The sequence below is a fragment of the Clupea harengus genome, chromosome 24 (assembly GCF_900700415.2).
Source record: "Clupea harengus chromosome 24, Ch_v2.0.2, whole genome shotgun sequence".
Taxonomy (NCBI): Eukaryota; Metazoa; Chordata; class Actinopteri; order Clupeiformes; family Clupeidae; genus Clupea; species Clupea harengus.
Window position 1 is genome coordinate 18586087 of NC_045175.1, and position 10000 is coordinate 18596086.

At 44.1% G+C, this 10000-nt stretch overlaps 1 protein-coding gene and 1 long non-coding RNA gene across 8 annotated transcripts in view; both read left to right on the plus strand.

The window, feature by feature from the left end:
• LOC122128818 overlaps nucleotides 1–3051 on the plus strand; it is a 4752-nt gene extending 1701 nt beyond the window's left edge. The window contains exons 2-3 of the long non-coding RNA XR_006151636.1: nucleotides 1594–1662; nucleotides 2905–3051. This is a non-coding gene — a long non-coding RNA (uncharacterized LOC122128818). The remainder of the gene's footprint in view (nucleotides 1–1593; nucleotides 1663–2904) is intronic.
• The window catches only part of LOC105895829 (adhesion G protein-coupled receptor E5), an 82016-nt gene that overhangs the window by 64500 nt on the left and 7516 nt on the right, over nucleotides 1–10000 (plus strand). For 3 of the 7 annotated variants that reach the window (XM_042703660.1, XM_042703663.1, XM_042703664.1), the window contains 7 exons: nucleotides 6600–6737; nucleotides 6881–6924; nucleotides 7609–7713; nucleotides 8112–8268; nucleotides 8872–8991; nucleotides 9252–9478; nucleotides 9953–10000. The exon at nucleotides 9953–10000 is cut by the window's right edge and continues 114 nt beyond it. The exons of 3 other annotated variants lie outside the window; for them this stretch is intronic. In XM_042703660.1, coding sequence (XP_042559594.1) covers nucleotides 6600–6737; nucleotides 6881–6924; nucleotides 7609–7713; nucleotides 8112–8268; nucleotides 8872–8991; nucleotides 9252–9478; nucleotides 9953–10000 — 839 coding nt within the window. The remainder of the gene's footprint in view (nucleotides 1–6599; nucleotides 6738–6880; nucleotides 6925–7608; nucleotides 7714–8111; nucleotides 8269–8871; nucleotides 8992–9251; nucleotides 9479–9952) is intronic. One more of the 7 variants, XM_042703661.1, reaches the window with a different exon arrangement.

Here is a 10000-nt window from a genome sequence, read left to right on the forward strand (position 1 = left end):
AAAAATATTTGGAGCGCTTCTTAATCAGACCTGTGACTGCGAGAGTGAGGAGAAATGAGGATGAGCAAACACAGTCTCTGTCACCATCTCAGGTTCCAAAAGATAAAATTCACACACCCAGCGACCGTCGAAAACTGGACGCTAGATTGGCTTGGGGTGGAGGATGACGAAGACGAAAAAAAGAGCCACATTTTTTTTAAGGCATGTCGGACTTGTGGACAACGACTTGCCAAAGTCGTTGTAAATCCAGCACAGGCGAATTATTCTGCTGACTTCATCAAGGGGAGCGAAAACATACAGAAATACATGGCCTTTCGTCATCAGGCGTCAAGCAACACACCATCGCCTACGGTGAATGATAACTAGTAATAATAATTTTAGAAATGATTCAGTTCGGTTTAGCTAGTTTAATGATAGTTAGCTAACGTTAACTAGCTCTGATAGTGCATTAGCTACAAAGGCTTGTTTGCAAGTTAGCTACAAAGGCTTGCTTGCAAGCTAGCTAACCAGTCCTATCTGTATTTCCTGTAGGCCTACTATGGTAGGTACAACATGATTAAAGGTAACACAAAAATCCATAAGAAAAAACTATTGTTAATAGTTGTTTAAAAAATGTAATAATAACAATCAATAACCACAAAGAAATAAGAATAAAATTGAATATGATTGTCTGATTTATGTTTTCTGTTTGGTTTTTGTTCAAAAAATCTAAGAAAACACTTTGAATTTGTAGACTACTGCCTAAGTCTTATTATTGCCATTTGATGACAATTGCTCATATACTGTAAGCCTAAATAAGTGTGTTTATAATTTTGAACAAAGGTTAAATGTTATTTCACAAGTTTCTAAAAGTGCCCCCAATTTTGTGTTAAATGCCCCTGGATTTCAGTAAGTGGGGGCAAAAATTGCCCCCCAAAAAATATGTAAATTTCCTACCCTGGCCCCCTACTGGAAAATATGTGTAAGTGCAAATAACCTAAATTAAATTACCCTGTGCTGGTCATCAGGGTTTAAATGCGGCAGCTTTTCACATTAGTCCTTCTGTGTCTAGAGATATGGGGGTGTTGTGTTATTGTCAGGTATTATGGGGGCTTATGTATTATTTTATTTTATTTTCACATTACTCCTAGAGATATGGAGGTGTTGTGTTATTGTCAGGTCTCAGGCAGGACTTATAGGGGTTTACACACTTACAGACTCTGAAGCAGCACAGTCAGGACAGATAGAATGCATAGGAACATATTGGGATTTTTTATGTTTTATTATTATAACTGAAGCAATATTGTGTAACATTTTGGAACACTTAAATTGCCCTTTGCACCTGAGTTGTAGTGATGAAGGTTTTAGTGTTCAGATAATTAAGGATGTTTCCTGATAGCAGCTGTTTGGGGAGCACAAAGTGTTCATACAGACACACAGACACACGCACACACACACACGCACACGCACACGCACACGCACACGCACACGCACACGCACACGCACACACACACACACAGACAGACAGACAGACAGACAGACAGACAGACAGACAGACAGACAGACAGACACACACATATCCATGTTCACTGAGTGTGTGTCTGTGTCTCACAGGCCTCTGTCTGAGCCCTGGAGTGCATGTGCATGGAGAAGGCAGAGAGGGATGCAACGGACAATGTGAAGGTAAGGATGCTGGACAAGCTACCACATGAGTAGGACTCAATCAACCAATCAAGAGACTATTATTGAATGACTTACCTAAGGCAATTAAAACCAATCAGCTTCATTTGTCTGAGTGTGTTTTGAATGGAGATGTGTGTCTTGTATTTGCTGTGATAAGGTAGGTGCCTGCTTGAAAACCCCAGTGAAACAAAGGAGAGAGGGGGAGGAAGGAGAGAGAAAGAGAGGGAGGGAGGGAGGGAGAGAGAGAGAGAGGTAGAGAGACAGAGAGAGAGAGAGGAAGAGAGCGAGAGGGGCGAAGGAAAGAGAGAAAAAGAGGGAGGGAGAGAGACAGAGAAAGAGGGGGAGAGAGAGAGAGAGAGAGAGAGAGAGAGAGAGGCAGCTTTGTTGTTGTATCCTGCTGCTCAGGATCTAGGGTTGGGCAGTTGTTATATTGGTTAGGTTACTTTGTTGGGTGTGGAGGTATGGATGCTGGACCAACTACCACCACACACATGATAAAACAACCATGGATAAAGACTATTTAACGACAATGTTTGCTTTGAAAAATGTCCAGCATTTAAAACTGTATCTGATTTGTTTCACAGTAACTTGATGTGAATGTAGTGGTATGAAAGAGTTTCATTTTAGAGTTTGAGTACAATAACATCATTGATTTAATGAGAGACCTACATACAACATATTCAAATTTCATGACTTTCCAAAACTTCTAATGAATGATCTTTCCAGGCCTGGATTTTCAAATTCCATCCCTTTTCCAGAATTTCATGACCGTGGGAACCCCAATAGCGTAGCTCTGTGTGTGTGTTTGTGTGATTTGTGTATGTGTGTGGGTGAGCGTGTGTGTGTGTGAGTGTGAGTGTGTAAAGGGTAATGTGTATGCGTGTATATGTGTGTATAATGTGTGTCAGTGTGTAATGGGTAATGTGTGTGTGTGTGTGTGTGTGTGTGTGTGTGTGTGTGTGTGTGTGTGTGTGTGTGTGTGTGTGTGTGTGTGTGTGTGTGTGTGTGTGAGGAAACAGATCTGATATAGATAGATCTTCACCAGCCAGTAACTGTTTGTTTGTTAATGATTGTCATGTGTTCAGAGGAGAATAGAATAGAATAGAAGCAGTGGTCAACACCTGGTTTTCTTTTCATTGCAACCACCTGTCTGATATATTTAAATACGTAATTTCATACATTTAGTACAATTATATAATCATAAGACAATTTAGTACATTCATTGTTTGAATGTTCCTACAGATGAAGATGTAGATGAGTGTGCCTCTCTGATTCCGATCTGTGGTCTGGGTGCCAACTGCACCAACACACCAGGCAGCTACTACTGCACTTGTCATCCAGGATACAGATCCTCAAAGGGGGAGGGGTTTCCAGCAGATTACTCACATTGCCAAGGTAAGGGCTCTTATATAGCGACCACCACAGACTTGTTTCTAGAATATTTTTGGGATGGAGAAAAACTGCTCATAAAATTACTTTCTTAACTCTGTCTCTCTGTCACATTCACACACACATGCGCAGTGATTGGAAGTATTTAAAAGAGGTATCATGGTGGGTTAGGGCTGATTTTCCAGACGTGGATTAAGACTAGTTCTAGCCTAGACTAAAAGCTCAGTAGAGATCTTCCTTGAAGTTCTCTTTTAGTCTTGGACTAGGCTTAATCCATGTCCGGGACTCCTGCCTTTTGGGTCCATATATCACAGTCACTCTCAATTTGAGCAAAGTGAATGGAAGTATTTAAAGAGGTATTGTGGAGTTTTGTGCCCATAACTAGCAAAGGTAAGGGCTCTTATATAGCGACCATCACCTACTTGTTTCTAGAAGACTTTCTTATCTCTATCTCTTTGATGGCTACAGAAAGTGACGTGATTACCTGAGGTCTAGACTATGAGGCAAATACCAATAATCAATAATCAATGTGTCCATGGTATCCAGCCCTGATCCTGTGTGTGTGTCTGTGTGTGTGTGTGAGAGAGAGGCCCTGATCCTGTGTGTGTGTGTGTGTGTGAGAGAGGCCCTGATCCTGTGTGTGTGTGTGTGTGAGAGAGGCCCTGATCCTGTGTGTGTGTGTGTGTGTGTGTGTGTGTGTGTGTGTGTGTGTGTGTGTGTGTGTGTGTGTGTGTGCGTGTGTGTGGCCCCTGATCCTATTTGGGAAGGGCATGGCACAATCTGATCTGCCTACACCAGTAGACTTTATTCCCACTGCTAAGGTCACACAATTTCTGAAACCTGTCACTCTAACCTGCATAGTCACGCAGAAGCGATGTCAGGACGGTGTCATCAACTCGTTAATTCAACCCAGTCAGAGTTGACTAGACTGAGAAGATCATGATGAACCAAACAGACGACTCTACATCATCAGGCCTTCCCGGGTTCAGAATGATTTTAAACAGTAGATGGCGTGTTGAGCCATTTTCAACCCATTACATTTTCATAGCAATGCAAATTGTATCAATATTAACACCAGGATTCACTGTTCAGTCATATTATTTAGTTTACAAAAAAACATATTTTAGGGTGCACTTAAGCCTACACTTGAAGGCATGAGTAGATTTGACTATAATCACAATTGTGTATTGCATTAAATGTATGGGTTGCTTAGATGCATTCTGATGTAAGTCAATATTAGGGTCATTCTTTAGGCTGCAACCCTGGCGGTGTTTACCGGCCTCTCTGTATCAATGCACTGAGGTTCACGGGATCTCTCAGGAAAGGGACGCCATTTTCAAAGAGAGCTTCTCTACGTCTGTTATCTCGAAAATAACCTGCTCCAGAGCAGGATAGGTACAGTACGCAGCATTAGTTACCATGGCGATGTACCCCAGTAAAAGGTGAACCACCGTCGTGAAAATCAAGATGGTACACCTGAAGATACCTCGCAAACCTCAAAATCCTGCTTCGTAGTACAGGCCCCCGATCCTGTGTGTGTGTGTGTGTGTGTGTGTGTGTGTGTGTGTGTGAGGCCCCTGATTCTCTGTGTGTGTGTGTGTGTGTGTGTGTGTGTGAGGCCCCTGATTCTGTGTGTGTGTGTGTGTGTGTGTGTGAGGCCCCTGATCCTGTGTGTGTGTGTGTGTGTGTGTGTGTGTGAGGCCTCTGATCCTGTGTGTGTGTGTGTGTGTGTGTGTGTGTGTGTGTGTGTGTGTGTGTGTGTGTGTGTGTGTGTGTGTGTGTGAGGCCCCTGATCCTTTGTGTGTGTGTGTGTGTGTGAGGCCCCTGATCCTGTGTGTGTGTGTGTGTGTGTGTGTGTGTGTGTGTGTGAGGCCCCTGATCCTGTGTGTGTGTGTGTGTGTGTGTGTGTGTGTGTGTGTGTGTGCGTGTGTGAGGCCCCTGATCCTGTGTGTGTGTGTGTGTGTGTGTGTGTGTGTGAGGCCCCTGATCCTGTGTGTGTGTGTGTGTGTGTGTGTGTGAGGCCCCTGATCCTGTGTGTGTGTGTGTGTGTGTGTGTGTGTGTGTGTGTGTGTGTGTGAGGCCCCTGATCCTGTGTGTGTATGTGTGTGTGAGAGAGAGGCCCTGCTCCTGTGTGTGTGTGTGTGTGTGTGAGGCCCCTGATCCTGTGTGTGTGTGTGTGTGTGTGTGTGTGTGTGTGTGTGTGTGTGAGGCCCCTGATCCTGTGTGTGTGTGTGTGTGTGTGTGTGTGTGTGTGTGTGTGTGTGTGTGTGTGTGTGTGTGTGTGTGTGTGTGTGTGTGTGTGTGAGAGGCCCCTGATCCTATTTGGAGAGGGCATGGCACAATCTGATCTGCCTACACCAGTAGACTTGTATTCCCACTGCTGTCAGATTTATGTTTGTACTTAGTGATTGAAAAAGTCTAATCATATGAATAGCTGTGTTTACCATTCGACACAAAATATTTTGAAATGAATGTTTCATTTTGCAGGACATTTGTGGTCTTTTGCATTTTTGTGTGTGCAGTTTAATGAATTATGTGTAGAGTTCTGAAAAAATGATCTTTAGATAGTTCTGAAAAGTGTGACAGTGTGTAAGCCTTTGCAGGGAAAAACTGTAATATGTGAGTGTGCATGTGTGTGTGCGTGTGTGTGTGTGTGTGTGTGTGTGTGTGTGTGTGTGTGTGTGTGTGTGTGTGTGTGTGTGTGTGAGAATATTTCTGTGTGTGTGTGTGAGAGAGTATTTCTCTGTGTGTGTGTGTGTGTGTGTGTGTGTTCGTGCATGTGTGTGTCTGTGTGTGAGTGTGTGTGTGTTCTGGAGCAGATATGGATGAGTGTGTTGACATTCATTCTAATTGTGGCCCAAACGGCACCTGCACAAACACACCTGGCAGTTACACCTGTGCCTGTCCAGAAGGGTTCAGGAACCACGGCAACAACCTCAGTGACCCTTGTGAAGGTGAGAGTGTGGTTCTTCTAGGTGGAGTTCTGCAGAATGACTGTGGCCTCAGGTCTGGGTGATTTAGGATTGGAAACAGGCATGCTAATCGCTAAAAGCTAACAGTCACTATAAAAGCTATGGCTGCTAGCATGGTTAGGGGCACGGCTGTTAACGTACTGGACAGACTTCTTTTCCACAGAACTCTATTAAAATGACTTTAATCAACCAGGGCTGTATTTCCCGAAACTTTGGTCATGCAGTCATCATGATAATTTAGAGGGGCAAATTCAAAATAATATCTTCTGTTATTTAAGGATTGTAGTTCCTAACTTTCCTCATCCATCTATCTGCATGTGTTTCCTTCTTATTTGGCCACCGTCTCTCTTAATTCAATTCAATGAGCTTCATTGGCATGACTGTGCGCATGGTATTGCCAACGCATGAAACATAAATTATAATAAATAAGACAAAAACAAAAACATAAAGTATACATCAAGAGAAATACAATGAAGATAATAAGTCACAATCTCTCTCTCCTTCTCTCTATCTCTCCCTCTCTCTATCTCCTTCTCTCTGTCTCTCCCTCTCTCTCCTTCTCTCTGTCTCTTTCAGACATAAACGAGTGTGACCCAGACCCAGGCATCTGCGGCTCAGAGTCAGAGGGCAACTGCACAAACACACAGGGAAGTTACACCTGTGCATGTCGTCGTGGTCACACTAACTATGGCAACAAACAGGGCAGGTGCACAAGTGAGTAGTGTCTCTGTCTCTCCAACCGTATATACAGTACTTAGCTGGTGCCGTGCCATTCTGTTGAGAAAGTCAGGCAGTCTTGCTACCGTACCATGTATTTTACCCATGATCCTTTTCTTAATACCACATGTGTTTTTTAGAGCTCACCTGTGACGGGTATGATGACGGAGGCTCAGATGAGCAGGTACAGAAGCAAGGCTTTTCCTCTCTTTGCTTTATTCTCTCTCTCTCTCTTTCTTTTCTTCACTCTCTTTCTCTCTTTTCTTTATTCACTCTCTCTCTCTCTTTTCTCTATTATCTCTCTCTGTCTCTCTCTTTGCTTCATTCTCTCTCTCTCTCTTTCTTTTCTTCTCTCTCTCTCTTTTCTTTATTCTCTCTCACTCATTTCTTTATTCTCTCTTTCTTTTCTTCACTCTCTCTCGCTCTTTTCTTTATTCTCTGTCTCTCTCTCTTTTCTTCTCTCTCTCGCTCCTTTACTTTCTTCTCTCTCTCTCTTTTCTTTATTCTCTCCCTCTCTCTTTCTCCATCTTCATGGGGTGCTTTTAGAAACTGCTGTGTAAGTGTCTGTGATGAAATGAGACAGAGAGACATGGATTCAGTGACTGACAGCCTAGAATACTGGCATTAATTGCACACAACTTCTTGTTCAAAGGGTCTGTCTCTCCTGTTTCTCTCTCCACATTTGTCCCCCATCTGTCTCTCCTCACCTGTCTGTGCCTGTCCTCACCTGTTTGTCTATCCATCCTTACCGTCTCTCTCTCTCTCTCTCTATCTCTCTCTCTCTCTCTCTCTCTCTCTCTCTCTCTCTCTCTCTCCTCACCTGTTCCTTCCTCCACTTATCTGTCTGTCCTCCATGCCTGTGTTGTAGGCCAAGGGATGTTTAGGGCGTCTCTGGGCGATGATGAGACAGAACTGTAAGAAACTGAGAAACGGGGATGGAGATTCAAGCCACACAGGACATGGGCTACTCGAGGTAACGCACACACAACCACACACACATACAACCACACACACACACACACAACCACACACACACACAAAACCACACACACACAACCACACACACACACAAAACCACACACACTCACACACACAACCACACACACACACACACACACACACACACACACACAACCACACATACACACAAAACCACATGACTCACATTCACACACTCACGCCTACAAACACACACACACATACTGCTCTCCTTTACACACACATGTACCTGCTCAATTGTATTTAATACCCACACACACACGCACAGCTCTCATCCACAGACTTACACACCTCTCTCTCTCTCTCTTCTCTTCTCTCTCTCTCTCTTCTCTTCTCTCTTCTCTTCTTTCTCTCTCTCTATCTCTCGTGTAGGATGTGCTGACTGGGACAGATGAGTTCCTGTCTTCTAGCCAATGCATGGACGACAACAGCCAAGTGACAGGCCTGCTTACCCTGATGGAGAAAGCCATGATGCTGATTGGACCCCAACTGAAACAGAACCGCACCAAGATGGAGTCACAGCACACAGGTGCTACTAGTACACACACACATACACACACACACACACACACACACACACACACACACATACATGTTACATGTATGCCAAACACACACACACACACACATACACAAAAACATAATATACTCCTACAGACACACATACATGGATACACTTACGCATACGCACACACACACGCACACGCACACGCACACGCACATACACACACACACACACACACAGAAAACTAACAAACAACCATTACACACACACACAAAACATAATATACACCTACACACACACACATATACTACATACATACATACACACACATACTGTATACACACACAGGTATCACACAGAATACTGAACAATATGTTTAATCAAATAAACTTCAAGAACCTTTCAGTATTTGATGGCAATCGAATCATACTGCCTGATATTCTTCTCTCTCTCTCTCTCTCTCTCTCTCTCTCTCTCTCTCTCTCTCTCTCTTGTAAATATAGGCAGGACTTGTAGGTCATGGATCAAAGTGTGATATTAGTGAAGTTACTGATGTCTCTGTATGGGGCTTTCTCTCTGTCTGTCGATGTCCTTCAACAACTTGTCTGTGCCTATTTTTGGAATCAGAGGCGGAGCTTGCAGTGAAAAGAGGTAAAGCCCCTCCCACCGGGTCGGTCTTGCTGACCACAGAGAGCGCCTCCTTCAAGACCAGCTGGGAAACTGCAGCCGGCAACGGCACTTATCCAGGTACACACACACACAAACACACACACACAGACACACACACACAAACACACACCACACCTACACACACACACACACACACACACCACACCTACACACACCTACACGCACACACACACACACTCACACACCTACTCACACCCACACACACAGACACACACACACTGTCACACACGCGTGCACTGACAAAGACACACTGAACACAGGGCAAACCTCCTCTCCCTCACTCTCTCACACACGTCTTTTGCTTTCTTCCTCTCCAGGTTTCACGGTGGCGGCTCTGGTCAGCTATAAGAGCTTGAACTCCACCTCGGCCTCCTCCTTTGAGGCCCTGAGGGAGGAGATGCAGGCAGAGAGGAGGAAGGAGCAGCAGGAGCAGAAGGTGGAGGTCAGCCTCCAGATCATCTCCAACGTGGTGACGGCCTGCGTCAGCAACCCAGATTCACACCACCTGGACCAGCCTGTCAGCTTCACCTTCAAACATCCTCAGGTAGAGAGAGGCCCAAATCAATCAATCAATCAATCAATCAATCAATCAATCAATCAATCAATCAGGTGATCAATCAATCAGACACACACAGGCTGGACCAGTGTGTCACCTTCACCTTTAAACACCCTCAGGTAGAAAGAGGCCCAAATCAATCAATCAATCAATCAGGTGATCAATCAATCAATCAGAAACACACAGCCTGGACCACCCTGTCAGCCTCACCTTCAGGCAGAAAAAGGCCCAAAGATGAATTAATTAATCAATCAGTTAGTCAATCAATAAAAAAGTATTAGCTCTTTTTTTTTTAACTTTTCTCTCCTTTTCTGTACTTTCATGTGAAGGACGGGGAATCATAGTTCATTATGGTGTGTGGTCTGTCTTATTTATCTATTCTCTCTCTCTGTCATTCTCTAACCCTCCTTCTATCTATCTCTCTCACGCATTCTCTCTCCCCCTCATTCCCTCTCTCCGCAGGAGATGAAAGAGTCTGAGCGTTTGAACTACACGTGTGTGTTCCGGGAC